This window comes from Rhamphochromis longiceps, linkage group LG7, assembly GCF_057381845.1.
Source record: "Rhamphochromis longiceps isolate RC_006_pf linkage group LG7, R_longiceps_female_GT1.1, whole genome shotgun sequence".
In the NCBI taxonomy this organism is placed as follows: Eukaryota; Metazoa; Chordata; class Actinopteri; order Cichliformes; family Cichlidae; genus Rhamphochromis; species Rhamphochromis longiceps.
In genome coordinates this window covers 53,436,873-53,455,906 of record NC_140563.1, presented here as the reverse complement: position 1 = coordinate 53,455,906, position 19,034 = coordinate 53,436,873, and the positions used below count along the sequence as shown (strand labels likewise).

Below are 19,034 nucleotides of genomic sequence, written 5' to 3'. Positions count from 1 at the left end.
GATTCTAAGGGAACTAACTGCAGGAAAACAATCCGTCAGAGCGCTGCTTTAATGAACTCGTAGCACGTGCATTTCTCATACTGAGGCAGAGGTGAACAGGGAGCGTGAGCATTTAATCTGTAAAAGAATGATCCAGAATTTGACTAAAGTACAGAAGAACTGCCTCAGAAAGAATGCACTGCGTCCCCTAAAAGGCATCCATTTCATTCTTACATAATGACTCTTTTTTTTTTTTCCTCTCAGCATATTGTATTAGAAGAACATTAGTGTCAGCGAGAATTGTGCCAGACTGTGAAAGTATGAATTGATAAATAAATATGCTGCCTGTCATCTGTGTGGCACTGTATTAAACTGTGCCGCGACGTGTAATTTACAGCCTATTCTGGGCCGCTTCACCATAACGACAGTAAAAGAGTGTCTGACGTCTGAATCCTGTTCATAACGTCTACATCTGACAAAGCCTTTATGCCAACCTCCTGCAAATGACAACCTGCAATACAAGCAGGACATGGTGCTTTCTCCTTTTCATTCCTACCACCCTCAGCTTCAGCCATTATAAGAAAACGTCCTTCTTTGTCCTTGGCAATCCTTCAGTAACTTGTATCTACGCTTCCCTTCATCTGTTTAGGTGGGGGTCCACGTTTCACATCGACTACCTGACACATATCTTTCCAGCGCTTTCTCTAAGTTGTGCTTCAGATTTGTTTCACTCACTGTGTTCTTCTGGCTTTCTTTTTAAATATTACAGATATTTCAAACCAGTGGCTCATAACGCAAGAAAATAAATATGCAGAAATACGTGCTCGTGTAACGCTTGATTTAGACTTCCGTGGGGAAATGCATGTTGTAAGCTATGACATAACTGGAAACCCCTTTTAACCCCTAAGCCATAACCTTGCACGTAACCTGATGCGCAACCCCCAAGAAATGTAACTGTAGTCCCGGACAAGTAGCCAGGATAATAAATACATTCACATCGACAAAAGAGGATTGCATTTTTAATCAACCAAGTACCTCTTATGTGATGGAAGGCATGACGGCCCCCTGTTGGGTTTTTATTAGATGCTAAAGTTTCGAGATGTTGCCAACATGAACCAGAGTCTCCCGTCTGGATTCAAACTGCAGACTTTACATGTTCATTTAAACCCATTTTGATCCTTTATGTTTTTGTCTTGGATGAGAGACAGTTTTTTTCCTACCGTTACTGTTAAACCAGCTTCTACCTGCACCTTTTTCTTTTCTCAGCTTTTCCACTTCAGCCAAATTGCAAAATCCTTTTTCTGACTGCAGAGCAAAATGTATCAACAACAACAACAATCCGGGTGGTTGTTCCGCACATTTAAAATAGCCCCCCCAAAAAACAAAAAAAAACCAAGGAGGGATAGAGACTGGTGAAAATATTCTTCGATCGGCGAGCGCTGTGTGGGAAAGCAAAGCTGCTGCTCTTCCAGTACGTAATTGTCTCTGAAGGACTGTTTAAATTTCTTTTTTTATAATCCCAGAAACCTGGTAGTGTAGCTGTACATTCACTATTTAGGAATTTATGCTGCTGCATCAGGCCAAATCCCATCAGCCCACTGTGAGAACTAGACAGACTGTGTTCTGCTCTGCCAGCCCTAATACTGACTCCTAACTGAGTTTCCATTGAACCTCGGCAGAGTAATGGATCCTGAGTGTGTCTGGGCTTCACCCAGTGCGCTTTGTGTCTGCATCCTGTAAAGAGAGTTCATCAGATAGGCTGTCTGGGCTCCGATACAGTCTGAAACATCAGGCGCTTATAGGCGTCAGTGTACTTAGACGCATAACACTGCACTGGCTACACCGCAAGGGAGTATGTTTGTACTGGGAGCTCGAGATAGGCTGAATTAATGGAGTGCGACGCAAAGAAACAGCACTCTCAAAATCCACATCCCACTGAGCTACTACAAGAGTTTGCTTTGTTTCACTACAATCATATGAACTACAACAAAAACACATTAACGTGCACGTGAATTAGTGCTAATCTCCACATGGGAAATAAATGCCCTCTTTGTGTTGTCGTTCCAATAACCAACAACCAGAACGAGCCAAAAGAGCAAAGTTAACCCTTCCAACATGACGAAAAACAATAAACCCAGGCAGGGTGTTAAGTCTTCTTGATTTTGGCGGTTACTGTGGATACCACCCCCACGTCCAGTGTTTACACAGCATTTAGTTAGTCCAACATTCACAACAATCGATACTCTTCCAGCTTGCATGCTGGCACGACAGTTAGTTGTTAATCGTCCTCTCTACTAAGCACACAAGAGACAATGTTTAGGTAAACATATTAGCAACCACAGCCAATCAAAGACAAAGGATGACAAATTAGTACTTGCTAAATTTTTGATGCCATCTAACTCATTCTTTCAGAAGCGAGATGAACTTATTTTATTCCAAAGTAATTGTGAGACATTATCTAGCCAAACTTAAAAAAGAGGCAAAGACACATAAAGTTAAAAAGAATTCAGGAGAGAAATGCATACAAGTTTAAAATATCTGTGTATGGTTTCTGATGGAAAGTTGGAAAGCGATTCAACTTTTACAGCAGGAGCACAGAGGGTACAGACGGTTGAAAAGTTGCCTATTATCACTTTAACTACGATGTGTGCCTTTGTGCAACTATAAATACTGTCAGCAAAAAAAGAGAAACTCTCTGTATTAAGAACAAACATCAATACTGTTGGACTGCCTGCTCTATAACCGATCGATTGGCTACAGGATCGAGAAAAAAAAAAGTCCATAAGGGGGTCTAAGATTATCCATAAGGGGTTAGGGTTAGGGTCATTATGGTCATTCATTATCCATAAATGAATTACAAACAAATATAAAAAGGTAGTTTTGCAGCGTCAATCCCGAGCAGTAGATTCCATTGTGTCCGTTCTCGTGATATGATTTTTCTATTCTGATGAGCAAAGGCTTTGCATCCAGCATGAGTGTAGCTGTCAGAGCTATTCGAGATGCTGCTCGATGTGCCTGCAGTTAGAAAGCAGGTATAAGCCACACTTATTGAATTATATGGTAAATGGCCTGTATTTGTATAGCGCTTTACTAGTCCCTAAGGACCCCAAAGCGCTTTACATATCCAGTCATCCACCCATTCACACACACATTCACACACAGGTGATGGCAAGCTACATTGTAGCCACAGCCACCCTGGGGCGCACTGACAGAGGCTGCCGGACACTGGCGCCACCGGGCCCTCTGACCACCACCAGTAGGCAACGGGTGAAGTGTCTTGCCCAAGGACACAATGACCGAGACTGTCCAAGCCGGGCTCGAACCGGCAACCTTCCGATTACAAGGCGAACTCTCAACTCTTGAGCCACGATCGCCCCATAGGTTGAAGTTGTAAAATGTTGCTTTTTTTGTTTCTTTTTGTTTTGTTTTTGTAAATGTACCATTTACCTTCTGGGTTAAAAGTCGGTTGCCTATTCCTCCTAACAAAAAAACAAACTGGTTCGTGCCCCAAGGCCACTGATTTAGTGCTCTTTTGCTGTGAAACCAGTCAAAGACATTTGGGGTTAGAAACTGCAACACAATGCTTAAACCAGTTCTTTGTAACACTATACCTAAAGCAATGTCCAACACAGTGACTTTTCATCACATTTGCGCCTGAAGCATTCTCCAGCTTCTGCAGCTGGCCTGGCTCATAGATGGTCCTCAAAGCAAAAAAAAAAAAAAAAAAAAGATCCAGGCAGCCGGCAGCAACTACTCTGCAAGCACCTGGGCCCCTAACTCAAAGCATCAAAGAGGAGAGCATCACACTTAAACACATGCTGCACAAACACACGTACACACATAAACACACACAGAGTAATTGTTCTAGCTTGATTATGAAACACGTGCACTACATGAACAGGAAAGCAGACAAACAGACCATTATTCATGCATCAAGCCTCATACAATGAAGTGTCCATTATTCCCACTGCTTTGGCGCTGACTCAGTGGAAAGGACCAGTGGAACAAAAAAGTGTCTGTCACACTGGCTGCAGAAAACTCTGTCATGAGTCCGATCGCTCGTTTGATCCAGGCAGACGTGGGGAGTCTCTCTCAGAGCTCAGCCTGAATAATGAGGCAATACGGACTCAGGGAGTAATGTTGAGGAAAAAAAATAAATCTCACAACACTCACTGTCAGAATTCTTTTTTCTTTTCTTTTTTTGCATTCGTGTCCTCGTTTCACATTTTATTCAGCGACAGAACAGCATTTTGGGTAAAGACCATGAACATGTACGTTTTCCTGCATCAACCAGCCATCTGTCGACTGTCATCGGAACAGTTGGGTGATGGGTAGCAAGAGAATATACACAAAACAAAAAAAGAAAAAAAAATCTGGCCCATAGTAAGAGCAGGAAAGAATAGCAGTCAAAGAAAAGGAGACAAAAGGGATCTTGTCAGATGCTGCTGGTGCAGAACAGTGGATGTGTGAGCTGCACCGCTGACATGTGGCTACAGGCCTCGGAGACCAAACAGCAATCAGGCCAGCCGGCGGATCCAGTCAACAGAGCAACAGAGCAAACCTCATCCAGAGCTGAAGCCTGACACACGGTGAAAAACCGATCTCTTGAGATGAAGACGAGGTTGCCGATGAAATGAATTTGTGATGTGGCGCTGAAAGAGACGGTCCACTTACAATTGGCTTTGCGGGAGGACATTTGCACATAATATCTGAGCTTCAACTCTTAATTAAAAGCTCATCCATCTGTGACGTGGTTGAGTTCCCCGAGTGGCTAAATGGCGTGGCTGCGAGAGTCGCGACGTTGACAGCGAAAGCCGTAAAAAACATTCATGCACATGTAAACGGGGGTAACACAGACGTCAGTCCAAAACTAGCATGTTAGCACTTCGTGGTACCTATTCTTGATGGCGGTTTTGACACTTTAGGCTTCTGCGCTGCCAGTGGTCTTAATAGCACACAAGACAAATGAGAAATCACACTGGGAAGTGGGAATACTGACCCAGGGAATAAAAGAACGAGCGCTGGCATCAACGTTTTTTGCGAGGAATAATAAGAACCAGTTAGAGCTGTACGTGGACCACACATTGGCTTAGAGTATAGTAGAGAAGAAATAGCGCCACACAAGAGGGACTTTCATATACATAGAGGAAGGAAGCTTTTAAAGGAGCGAATGAGACACAGAAAGACATGCACACCCCTTTCCACACAAAAGGGACAAATACACACAGGAAAGGAGGGACCTAGCTCTAGTATTCAGTATCTCCTAAATGATCAGCTCCTTGAGCCCACCCCCACTCCCCCCTTTTAGGCATCTGTAGGGATGTCTGACTCAGAGTGCTGGCAGACACATTACAATGTGGAAAGCATTGGCTGGTAGCTGAGATCAGGTGGTTGAGGAGCAACTGTTGGAGAGAGCTAAGGCAGCCGCTGAGCCTGTCTTGTAACACTCGTGCACACACACACACACACACACACACACACACACAGCTTGATTACAGTGAGTGTGCAGTCTCCCTGCGAGACTGGGAGGTAATTCACTGTAACATCTGCCAGGACACTCGCAGCAGGAGGCCAATGAGGACTGCTGAAGCGCTGAATTGGTGTGGGGGCCGAGCTTTTGGCTTGGAGCTGGTGCGCTGAGTGAAAGAGAACAGGACAGCTGGCTGCAAAGACAATGGCTGCATACAGAATGACTGAATGATGATCTGCGAGGACTGTTTGGTTGTCATTGGCGGTGATGTCATAGCATGTGGTAAATCCCTCTTACACGTTTCATTTTTCTAACCCAGGTCAGTAAAGGGTCAGAAAAAGGGTCTATCAAAACATATTGTACAGTTTCTTCAGGACGGGGAAACCGACTGTGGATCCATAGCTGTACTCATAATTACATCAGGCGTGAGGCAATCAAGCCAAGAGATTTTATAGTAAGGTCAAAGGTTATACTTATTGGTGACTCTTTAAATCAAAGCTAAAGGGCAAGGGTCACAGTATTGACCACCAATGAATTATGAGCACCGCATCAATGCACTTCATGTGATGAAAAGAAGGGGAAAAAATATCCTAATGATTTATTATGATCAATAAGGTGTTATCAGTGTCTTATTTTTCCCCATACAATATGAATCATAGAAAGAAAATCCTGAACAACAGGACGAGCCCCTGTGAGCAAGAACTTGGCGACAGTGGAAAGGAAAAACCCCTTTTTAACAGGAAGAAACCTTCAGCAAAACCAGGCTCAGGGAGGGGCAGCCATGTGGTGTGAGCGGTTGGAAGTGATGGAAAGGAGACAAGACCAAGGTCACGCTGAGAGATCCGGTCTCTGGATCCAAACTGGGAGGCGGTTCCACAGAAGAGGCGCCTCAAAGCTGAAACCCTGCCTCCCATTCTACTTTTAAATAGCCTAGGAACCACAAGTAAGCCTGCAGTCTGAGAAAGAAGTGCCCTGTTGGCACTATAAGGTATTTAAGTTGGGGCTTGATTATTAAAGAGCGTGTATGTGAGAAGAAGGTTTTAAATTGGATTGTGAATCCAGCAGGGGTTAAATTCAGTCCACAACTGAATGTCAGTTAAATCAATAAAAAGCACCTTGAGGCAACTGTTACACGCGCTATACAAATACAACTGTATTGTTTTAAAGTTTATCATCAGACAGACAAACACACTTTCCATTAAACATCACCCATTTTTTTTTGTTCATTAGCCATTATTGATTTTTTTTATTTAATCTTATCACCTGGGGAAGTTCAACATATAGGCTCTAACAACAAACCTCCACAGTGACATTAATAGACTATTAGGATCAGGACTGTCACATACTAGCGGGTATGACTCAGGCTGAGAATACCTAAGGTATGCCAAGGTCACGGAAACAGTGTGAGCATCTGTGCTCATGTGCTGGATTCACGTGTGAGCATTTTACGCTGAGAAAGAAACACAAATTAGTAAGAAGCAACAAAGCTTCTCTCTTGAACTCTTGCATAACTGCTAAGTGCTCAGGGAACATGGATTAAAAAAACAAACCAAAAAACAAAACAAAACATGCAAATGAGCAGAGGAGATGAGGAAGTGTGTTTTTCACTTCTTGACCTGAATATGCAAACACCCCAGTGGCTTTTGGACAACGAAGCAGGCGAACACCGGAGTTTACGAGGAGAAAAGGGCAGAGACTTTTCTTCCCACACAATACGGCAAAACTGAGATGGGAAAACAACAAGTAGCTTACGATCGCTGCATATAGCATCCCCCCCCCCCCTTCATAGCTGCATTTTTATTCATATCAGAGTTAGATAGTTATTTTCACACATAATTGGCTCTAAACTTCAGAGCGTGCTGTCAATACAGAGATCTTATTTGCAATCTAAAGCCAAGATTTGCCTCTGGCATTGAATAGTTTTCATCTCCAAGTCTAAACCTGTCTTTCTTTTTTTCCTCTAGCCACCTTCCTGTCCGACTGTTCAGATGTATTGCACTTTTACTCCTTCTTTTTCCTTTTACAAATCATTTCATAAGGAAAACACTTTGTCATTTATGTACTAAAAACTAGTTGAACGGAAGCCACACTGTACAGTGAACCCTTGAGACGGATGCAACAACAGAGGTCTCCAGAAACCACAGAGTGCAGCTGTGCTGTAGCTATCCACAGCAGCAGTCGTTCCCCTGAACACAGCATTAAAACAAAAGTGACACTTACGATTTACTAAATAGGTGAAACATTCTCCAGCAGGACCTCTCGGAGCCGGATTCCCCCAAACGCACAACTCTACGTTGGATTGCATTCCTCGCTAGTGAACTGTCCCTGCGTTTTCCTTGACTATTTTTGAGTCTCTGGGAACGTGGCTGGAGACTCTGCCCTCTGAGTTACACCACACCGCTCCCTAAGGATGTCTGCTGCTACTAACACACACCCATCTCCACATCCCATTTAAAAAGACAGCGCTGTTATTTAGGACAGGCCTGCCCACACTGCACTTTGAAATTACACTGGCATAAAATAAAGCACAAGTAACAGCATGAAAAGTTCAAGGGGCTTTGATATAATGCTTTGAGGTCACTTTAACTTATCCAGGATTGTGTATTCATATATGGGTGCTGCCTTTAACCACCAAGTTAAACCAACAAGTCATTTAGTTCCAACTTTTAAAAAAAGAAGTTAATCTAGCTGTACTCGTTCTCTGGGACACACACACTTTCAAAGTCATCAGATCAGTCTCCTCTGCTTTTTCTCACACTGACATAGGCCTTGTACTGGCAGCCAGGAAGTCAACCCCCACCCCAGCTCCACCACCACCCACCCCCCTCTCTCGTTCCCTGTAGCAGGAAACAATGGCTCAGCCTTCAGTACCATGTTCTGTGGGAAAATCCTGGTTCCTTGGCTAGCGAGTAGGACTCAAGGAAAAAGGAGAAGAAAAAAAAAAGAATGAGAGAAGAAGGTCCACACAAAAAAAAAAACAGAGCGAGACAAGAAGAAGAAAATGAGGCCAACCAAGTTTAGGAAATGGACACGCTGCCAGATGTGTCGCTTGTTTTTTGCTTCCACTCCCCCTCCCATTTTCCACATAGTTGGTGACCTGGTGACGGAAGACATGGCTGCTGAGACAGGCTGTCAAAAACACCTCAATTCAAACTGATGCCCGAGTTACAAAACAGAACAAGAAAACCCAGAAATGTCTGTCATTTCTACCAAAACAATAATTTGAAAACTTTGGCATACACTAGTTTAAATGAGTTAGAATGATTCTGAATGACTGGGGAATATTATACCTCAATCATTCCAAGAGTCAAGCGAGGACGACATAGGAGCTGGTAGCAATCACCTACTGTATGGCTCAATTCGCTGTGAACTGAACAGCAGAAAGCCCATTCTAGCTGCACCGATTGCTCATCTTTCAAACAGTTTAAACAACATTTGAAAGGTGAAACTGGCCTAGGTTGAACGTACTTGTCCCCCCCTTCATTTAATGATTTGGAGTTGTTTGCTCTTATCTAGAGTAAACACACTTGCATGCCTTGGTGTTTTGGAGAGCAGCCGGGTAAAGGTTAACTTACAAAGCCGGGGCAAAGCTGGGAGACTAAACACTCGGGGGATTTCCTCATTTCTCTGGTCTAGGCCGCGATAATATCATACCTTATTGGTTTGTTTGGAGATATAAATAAATAATAAAATGTGGGACAAGGAAAAGGAAGTTGTACCCATTGAAGCTCATTTGTAATCACAGTAGCACGAGAAGGACGGATCCGGAAAATTCTAATGAATCTTCATTATTCATTGGAGGGGAAAACATTCTGAACAATGATCCTCTGTATTCGGTGAGTCATCTGACTGCACAGGTTTTTGGTTTTTTTTAGCATTCTGAATATTTATAATTGAATTACGATGTACAGAGAAGGCGTATTTGCATCTGTCTGTCCGATGCCGTTTTGCAACGAAAAATCCACGTAGACTCGTGCCAGCGAGCATGTTGGCGGATATGTGCAAGGTCAGGAGCTGACTGCAGCGACCAACAATGCAAAGGGATGAGATCACAAGTGAAGGCAGGGCTGTGTTGGCTAGCTGCCTGCTTTGCAGGTATTCCCTGAGAAGCCTCGCCTCTTTGGTGCTTTTCTTCCCCCACTAACCACTGACCTGCTTAGAGGAGGAACACCTGCATGCACAGAGGTAAATACAGAGGGGGAGAGAGAAGAAGGAGAAGAAGAAGAGTAAAAATAGTCTGTGGATACAGTACATTCCAGGCAAGCTTCCACAAGTCTGCATGGTGGAGAGACAGAGGTGGATGGAGAAATCTGGAGACATCTTGAAAGATAGGGAGCAGGAAAGATGAGTGCAGATGAAAAGAAAAAGATGGATGGACTAACAAGATAGGAGGCCAAGGAGAGGTGCAGAACACAGTGTAATTCAATGTTATAGAGATAAAGTAGCTCATACTTTCTGGTGGAAGCTTAGTTGAAAGAGTCATTGATGTTTTACTACAATATTTTAATATGTGGGACTGAAATGGGACTAGAAAGACAGCATATTTCTCCCATATTGGCTTCTCTATACTGGCTCCCAGTCAAATCCAGAATCAAATTTAAAACCCGTCTCCTCACATGCAAGCTCTTAAAGACTTCATAATGCTACATCACTCCAATAGAGCACATCACTCTGAGACTGCAGGCTTACTTGTGGTTTCTAGAGTATTTAAAAGTAGAATGGGAGGCAGAGCTTCAGCTTTCAGATCCCTCGTCTGTGGAATCAGCTCCCAGTTTGGATTAGAGAGGCAGACACCCTGTCTATTTGTAAGAAATAAATTAAAAGCTTTCCTTTCACACATTCATTACTTCTACAATAGTCCTAGGTTGCTCTGGGCTTCCCATGATGCACTGAGTCTTTCTTCTCCACCTCTTTTCACTTTCTGTGTTCAGACACACTCTGCAATTAATCATTAGTTATTATTAATCTCTGGCTCTCTTTGACAGTGTGTCTTTTTTCCTCTCTCCTTCCTCTTACCCCCATTTCCTCACAGCAGACAGCTGCCCCTCCCTTAGCCTTGTTCTGTTCCCCCCCTGTTAAAAATGTTTTTTTTCCTTCCCAATATCGCCAAGTGCTTGCTCATACAGCAGGGGGGCCCTCTAACAGTTGGGGTTTTCTCTGTACTGTTGTAGGGTCTTTACCTTACAACAAAAATAAAATTACATTGCAAACTGGATTATTTGCCTTCAAATGCTCAGATTTGCATGTCTTGTTTTGATATGTCTGTGTATTTTTAAAAGTGGGAGGAAAAAAGATTAGCTGTGCTGCAGGCCTAATGGAGATCACGACAACTAAATACCAATATTAGATTTAGATAAATTGGATTTAGAAGATTTTTGCATCATGTCATAAAGAACCTTGACAAATCAATTAGTCAAATAAAAGACTGCATTGTCTTGCCCCCCCCCCCGAGTCTTAAATTCAAGTAATTTCCTGAAAGAATAAAACTGCAGGTCCCTCCCACCATCACCACCACACACCCCAACCAAATATCAGACAGTATTTTCAGACACACAGTACTAAAACTGTTAGTATGTACAGACACAGGGCATAATAACACTAATAACTGCTGACTAATAACACCAATGGCTGCGTGAAGTCATGCACATACTGTATTTCCCTTTGGCTTCACAACATACACTAGCAAGATAAATGACTTGCACTGGATCTTTTCGCTGAATTTGTTGATAGTAAATGATACACAGAATATTAGTCTTATCTAAACACTAAACCCTATCTGGAGGTTTTATCTGCATCATCCACTCCCTATTCTAGAGTCAACAACAGTTAATAAGCGCACCACATACCCTGTGTGTGTTTCGGGAGTGCGTGTAAATCCCTCGTCACTGTGATGTCAATGTCCAAATGTAGTCAGAGGGGAACAAAAATCAATGTGTTTTCGTCAGTTTTGGCTAAAGCGCTGTTAAGACATGAAGGTAATTCAAAGACAGTGTCTCCCTCTCCTGCAGACATAGGCACAGGAAGAGAAAGGAAAAGGTACAAGGTGGTATTACAATTCCCAGCCTTGGCTTCTTTATTCATTTCCCCGTGTACAGCTTGCCTTCCATTTCATTTCTGCAAAGCAGCTTACTGCTGAGAAACAGACGCACAAACAGAACCGAGACGCAGCATTAACATCAGCGGCAGTGTGTTTGTTTGGGTAGAAGAAATACATAAAGACATAGATTTAAAAAAAAAAAAAAAGCATGAGAGCAGACGCACAGAAAGAGACCTGTAGGTCTGATGCTTGAGAGCTCTCCTCTCCCGTTGTTCCTATTGACTTTGCACTGTGGCCTTCGGGGCACGAGAGCGCATGAGTGATTGAATTATTGACAATGCGCAACATTGCCTCATCACGAGCATATGTTCCTCTTTCATCTCCTCCCAGGCAAAGTCGAGGAGATGCAGAATAATGTTGCCAAACGCCTTTCATTCACCCCAGTCTGCCATCTTTCATTCACAGCGGTGAGCACTGACGGGAGCAATACACCAGCCTCCCATTTGCTGATGTGCACCAGGAGTGACAACGCACTTAACTCACTGAACGAACAAGCCGTCTGAAATGGGACAGTTTTGTTGGGGTTTTTTGCAAGGCCACATCGTCTCTCTTATTTTTAAGCCCCAGATCCTTTTCAGATTAATCACTTTGACTAAAACAAGGCTAAATGCTATGTACTTTATATTTAAAAAAAATGGATGCACTTTAAGCATGTTACGCTGTTTAGATGCCAGTTCTAGACACTTTAGGAAAGCTGTACTCATAACAGTTGTTATGACCACCTGTCTAATACTGTGTTGGTTCCCCTTTTGCTGCCAAAACAGCGCTGACCCATCGATACATGGACTCCACTAGACCCCTGAAGGTGTGCTGTGGTATCTGGCACCAAGATGTTAGCAACAGATCCAACTCCTGTAAGTCGAGGATGGGCCACCATGGATCTTTGGCCAAGTCAACACCTCAAACTCATTCCTGGTCTGCAGCAGTGCTTCGGTAAATGGTACGTGTCAAACTAGCATCAATATAGATGGCAAGTTTTCCCAGCAGAACATTGCCCAAAGCATCACAGCTCCTCCTTGGGTTTTCCTTCTTCCCATATTGGATCCGGATACTAGGCGTTTCCCCAGGTAAGTGATGCACTTGCACCTGGTCATCCCCATGTGATGTAAAAGAAATCATGAAAATGTCATCAGACCAGGCCACCTTCTTCAATTGCTTTGTGGTTCAGTGCTGTAAGGATTATTCTAATTTTATTGTGTTTTGGACATTTTCTGTGCGTTATTCTAGTTTCACTATTGCCAAAATCACACTGGGTCATGATGTCATCAGTGAGCGCGAGTGAGTAGTAGAAACTCACGTGTGAGAAGAGAGAATGTATGTTAACTATGGCGTGCTACGCTTCAGTGTAAGCTCCACAACTGAACTGAAGCTATTAAAATGGACAAAAGGACGATGGAGTCGTGTCTCAACGTGGACAGAGGTCGGCATGGGCACCCTGACTGGTGTGCGACGAAGCAGCCTCATACACAACAAACTGTACTCTGTATTCTGACACCTTTCTATAAGAACCAGAATGAACCTTTTCAGCAATCTGAGCTACAGTAGCTCGTCTCTTGTATCGGGCTGCACAGACAAGCCTTCGCTACCCACGTGCATCAGTGAGCCTAAGCCACCCATGACCCTGTTAGTGGTTCACCACTGTTCCTTCCCCACACGAGCTTCAGTGGAGATGTTCTGACCCCGTCATCTACAGTAGCCATCACAATTTGGACCTCGTCAGACTTGCTCAAATCCTTATGCTCGCCCCTTTTTTTCCTGCTTCTAACACATCAACTCTGAGCGCAAAATGTTTACAGGTTCCCTAAAATATCCCACCCAGTAACAGTTTCCATGATGAAAAGATGATCAGTGTTATTCACTTCACCTGTCAAGAGTCACTATGTTATGTCTGATCGGTGTATACTAAAATCCCAAACAGCTTTGTTGATATACATTTTTGAAATGCTCTTTAATAACCAAACTCATTTTTCAAATTTCAGAAAAAGATAAAAAGAACTCAAATCTGGAGATTTGAGGCTTTGTGGAAAGTAATGTTACACACTGAAACACTAAGATTACTATTTACATTTATGGACAGTGTGAACAAACACCTGCCCCTACCATGTCGGTGACCAAATGCGTTTCCCTCCCCCATTTCTAAACCAGCGGTGGTCCAAACCTCTTGACCCCGCTCCCATTCGAGCAGTAGCCCCAGGTTGTAGCGCTATATTCCTGCCCGCCCCCCCACCATACATGTGTCTGATCGAATGCTCTGCTCCACTTCATCAGCTCTTAGTGAATCAATGGACATCACAAAGACAATCTGCACTATGATAGAGTGCTTACACAGCGACAGAGCGCTTTGAAAACTATATAAAGAGACAGGAAGCAAAAATGGAAAGATACTGAAACTGGAAAGACGTTTCAATCACAGACATTTTATACATGTATCATAATTGAGGGGGTAGTAACTGCTGCATCTGGATGTTAGCAGTTACTCCCCCTTGAATTATTTTGATCCTATTTTTATTCAGTCCAGGAGAAAATTTTAAGAGCAACAGTCTGGCAGGTGAATGAACATTGCATAAGAGGTTTAGTCACCCAGAATTAACTAGTGTGCAAAATACCGGGGCATAAACAATTGCTCAGTGTCTCTCCTTCTATGTTTTGTCATTTCAGTCATTCTATTTTCTTCCTCCATTTTCCCTCTGTTGTATTTCCCCCCTAATTATCAGCATGTCATATTTGTCAATCGCTTCCTTTTTGCTCTAATTAAACATTTAAAGCTGTAAAAATAAAATCTGATTTTCTCACACTTCCATCCCTCATACGACTCCGAACTTGCCTCTGAAGGCAGTAAGCGAACGGGCAATCATATGCGCAGAAACATTTGCACATGAATGGAAGCAGATACAGCACCTCAGGCTAGGAGGGAAAAAAACATTTAAAAGGAGGATCCTACTGTTACTGCATACAAACATTGACTGTCCCGCACAATATGTAGAAGTCAAGCTCGGCTTTGTTCCGGAGCGCTCGAGAGCAGGCGACAATCAACAAGAGCCACCAGCTGAGCTCTCACGCTGAAAGCGTATCTGCACACCACAGTAAACAAGCAAACTAATCATCGGCCATCAATTTGCGTGTTTTCTAAACCGGGTGGGTGGCTTTCTCCTAAGGAGCAATCTCCTCGGAGGAGAATAAATGATGAGCTGCTTCCTGCTCCCCACCAGAAGCTCTTTAACGTAGCTCTTCTTGTATAATGTGGCAGGGAAGTTTGGGTGTGTGGAACAATTACAGACGGCTTGAGGATTTTATCTGTTGTCATGATACACTTATAGAATGACACGCTCGGCAAACTGGATTAAACCATATTTTGATTCAAAGCTATGTTTGGTGCATCAACTGGATTACGCATTTATGGAAGAATCAAACATATCATCCTAACTGTAAACAAATCTGAGATAGCAAGCACAATAACTTGTAGTGCCTGAATCACATTTTATGACATGTTATCAAGCCTTAGATGAAGTGATTGCCAACCACTTGCACGGCCATTGCAATGTTGCAACAACACAGGGAAAAAAAAGAAGCTTTTGCTCTGTGGAATTCGCAGACTCTCCTGTCACACACCTCTCCGACTGCTAATTGCCTCCAGCATGGGACTTGGACTGAGAGCTGCCGGCCAAAACTGGCAGGCTGACCTCACATCGTGGCCCAGTCATCTGATTCGCGTTAGCTGGCTGCCCTCTGTCACACAGGCCGGCTTTGTGTGATGGTACCACAATTAGGATGTGGAAAGCACTCCCAAACAACTGCCACAAAAAAACAAAGCAAAAAAAGAACATCTTCTCATGATCATGTCTGGGGTTCGACATGATCTCACGCATAACAAATGCACTACTTTGAATTGGGAGTTAAAATCCAATTACATAATAATGACTGAGTCCTGAAAGTGCGCAGGGTGCATGTGTGTGTGGCTGTCTGTCTGTGTGTGTGATCATAAGCACCCTCTCTTGCATTATCACCGCTACAGGAAAGGAAAGAAGTAAGAGAACAGCACAGCTGGAGAACCGAGAGGCAGAAGAGCATAAACAGTCTTTAATGAAGCATCTCCATCTAAAAGACCAGAGTCCACCACTTTTCCTTATTCGCCGCCGCACATTCACACCAAGCAAAATAATCTCACAGTTCGTAAACCGACGTGCAAAAAGGGTGGCGAGTGACATGTTTCAAATAAAAGGAGAGAGAGAAAGAGAAAGAAAGAAAAGCAGGATAACACTCACCCGGCATTGTTAGAATCTCACAGAGCAATCGAAGGCAGGCATTGAGAGAGAGAAACCGAGGTTGAGTCAGAACAAGAGAGGAGAAAAAAAAAAGGAGAGAGAGAGAGGCAGAGATAGATGAGGGTAAAGGCGATTTCAGAGCTCCATTTTTTTCTCCCCCCCCCCGATGCGGACCGTCGCCTGCCTCTCCTCTTCCTTACTTGTGGGTTTTCTTCTTCCCTCCTCCTCTCCCCTGACTACATCTCGCTTTCCTCTCGCTGCTGCTTTAAGGCGAGGGGTGGGGAATGAGCGCTACAATGGTCTCTCTCTCTCCTCCTGCCTTTCTCCCACCCTCTCTCCCTCCTCACCCTGCACAGAGCATGTCCTACTTCCTGTGTTGTCTCTGAAATGGGACGCACTCCCTCTTCCTTTTCTGTTTATTTCTTTCACTCCGCATGAACGAATTTAAAGGCGCCCTGACACTTGACTCGGATTTCGGAGTGATGAAGATTTCTCCCCCCTCTCCTCTTCTGCCTGTCCCTCCCCCCTCTCAGCAACTCCCGCTTAACCCCCTCTCTCCTCTGTCAGTGATTGACTGCGCCTCCCGTCTCTGTCTCCTTGCACAGGGAGGAGCCTGCGTGCGATGTGTGAGTGCCTGTATGCGTGGGTGTGGATCACATGTGTGTGTAGTTCAGCCTAGCTTTGCCCTACCCCCTGTGTGGCTCCAGGGGGAGTTTGTATGTGTGCTCTTTGTCCTGTCAACTCTTGTGCGAGGTGTGCCCCTTTCTCTTTAAGCCACTGCTGTTGACCCCCCCACCCGGTGTTGCTGGGACTGAGAGGAGTGAGAAATGTGTGTGGTGCCAACCAGCTCCAGAGTGCCTACAGTGAACTCAGATCAGCTGGAAGACCTAGACTCAGTACTGGAACTCAGACAGATAAACACTGTACATATGTGGCTGAAGCTCAGCTTTGGCAAAGTGACTTGACTGATGGGGGCCAGCCAAAGGGTTGGTAGTAGTGAGGTTGGAAAGTGGGCAGGATGGTTTTGCCATGCTCAATTTAAGCCTGGAATGGTAAGACTGCAAGATGAGAGGAGGTGTGTGTGGGGGGGTTTGCTATTTCTAGAGCTTACACTTTGGCAGAGCTGGCACGAGGGAATAAAGGGCTGGACGGGCGTACTGATAAGGAAGGGCAGCTGTGGAGAGCTGGTTCAGAAAGAGCAACGGCCACTAATCTGCACTCCCCGCACGTCTGCAATGATGTCATCAAATATGACATCACCCTTACCCCTTATACTCCCAGACACATGAGACATACACTTACACACACACACACACACACACACACACACACACACACACACACACACACACACGTGCATTTATAAAGCATATTACTGCACAATAGGGTGTGAAGTAAGATACAGTTCCAGCTCCACACCCTTTCTAAACAAAAGCACTGGAGGCACACTGTTGGCTTTAAAATCACTCAGTATCTCAGCACCCCATGACCGCTTTCAAGACACGAGCTAACAAGATCTTTCAACTTACAAGATAAAAACAATTCAAATGAAACTCCAAGTTAGTTTAAATCTGCAAATGTTGGGACTTTCCTATGGCAGAGATTCTGTCTACTTTTCTGAATAAGTGCATACATGGTAAATACACTTGGTAAAAAAAAATTAAAAAATACCGTAGATAAACAAAAACAACGACAACGGGTTCTTCGCCACACTTAAATTTAAACAGTTGTAATTAAAATTAAATTATAATTTAGCGTAGCCAGCTGTTGTTTGTGGATTAATTGCTCTTTCTTACAGTGAGAGCAATCTAATCCAGCGATGCTGCAGGAGGGGGGTCATGATGAAACTGCATGCATAGCAGTTAACTGGTGCTGTGCTGCAAATTTTGGTATCCTTTGGATACCAACGAAATACATGGCCATTACTGCCGATACTAAAACCGATACTGATGGTTTTAAGCTGTAAAGACAGCGCATGTAAGGGAGAGCGATCACGATTCATGAGATGAATCATCATTAAGTTCCACATTTTACTGACCACTAAATCACTGTGATTTTTACACCTTTTTGCGTATTCTGAAACTTTGTTGGTGAACTGGAACGTAAACCTGCCTCTGTCTCTAAAGCACTTAAGGTCAACTTCTGTTGTTTTAATGTGCTGTAGGCTATAAATAAAACAAACATGGCGGTCAACCCAAAAAGGTTCAGACATTTTTCATAGTGCATATTTGTGGTATACGTTTTCATTTCCAAAGGAGAATTGAACACAATTCAGTGGGCTACATACTGAACCGAGAGGACTGAAACAATATTGATCGCTCATCACATTAATATCGATTCAATAACAATACTACCTTTGGTATTGATGCTATTAAAATCTTTGGATCAATTCATACAGCTCTACAGAAAACATGTTTTCATGCATTGTCTTATGCAGAAACATTTTTATGCATTCCCACTTCCTCCAAAAAGAAGCTGATCGGTGATAATTATTCATCAAATTCCTGCTGATTTAAACTATGTAAAAATGTTTTATATAACTGTGGCAGAGTAATTGTAATTCCATGACAGTACGGGCGCTTTTGAAGATCAATCTTTTTTCTTAACTGATCTTAATGAGGCCTTTATTAGGAAGGCTTCTGCGTTTATAACTTCCTCTTAGCGGTGCCTCTGGGCTCCTGTCCATTCGTATATTTTACCGCCTCGCTCTATTATCCTATCAGCTGAAAATCTACACGGCAACTCCTTTCTGGTTCGCTTAATCCAATTAGGTAAGCCTAAAGCTACCACTCCTCTCTCTTCCCACACACAAACCAATCACTATGCTTTTTTATCAGACCAATTAGCTGCACCTCTAACATGCTGATTTAAGCTCCTGCCGCCAACGCCAACATTTAACCGCCACCACCCTCTTCCTCAAGACTCCATTTAGAATCTGAATGATTAAATGAGCTATTTTTCCCCCAGATTGAAACAGATGCACTTTGAACAAATCTTTTTCAAAGGTAGCAGCTGAGTGAGGATGAGAACCAGATTGATAGCTCAAATTGCAAACAGTTCAATCAAAATTAAGTGCTGGGTGGCTAATATATCATCTGCTTTCCCCAAACCAGATATAAACACTTAGCCTTAGAAAATAACACAGAGTATGAGGATTAAAAAAAAAATCTTTGCAATGCAGCACAGTGCAACGGAATTGCAAACAAAGGCAAAGCAATCGAAAACT

General features: G+C 43.4%; 1 protein-coding gene across 9 annotated transcripts in view; it reads right to left on the bottom strand.

Annotated features, from left to right (window-relative positions):
* Positions 1-19,034, bottom strand: part of dab2ipb (DAB2 interacting protein b) — a 175,537-nt gene that overhangs the window by 55,468 nt on the left and 101,035 nt on the right. Inside the window, exon 1 of one of the 9 annotated variants that reach the window (XM_085414290.1) lies at positions 15,809-16,036. The exons of 7 other annotated variants lie outside the window; for them this stretch is intronic. Coding sequence is in view for 1 of the 2 variants with exons in the window: in XM_085414289.1 (XP_085270415.1) it covers positions 7,670-7,692 (23 nt within the window). In the remaining variant the exon portion in view is untranslated. Of the gene's footprint in view, positions 1-7,669; positions 7,824-15,808; positions 16,037-19,034 lie in introns of those variants that run through there. One more of the 9 variants, XM_085414289.1, reaches the window with a different exon arrangement.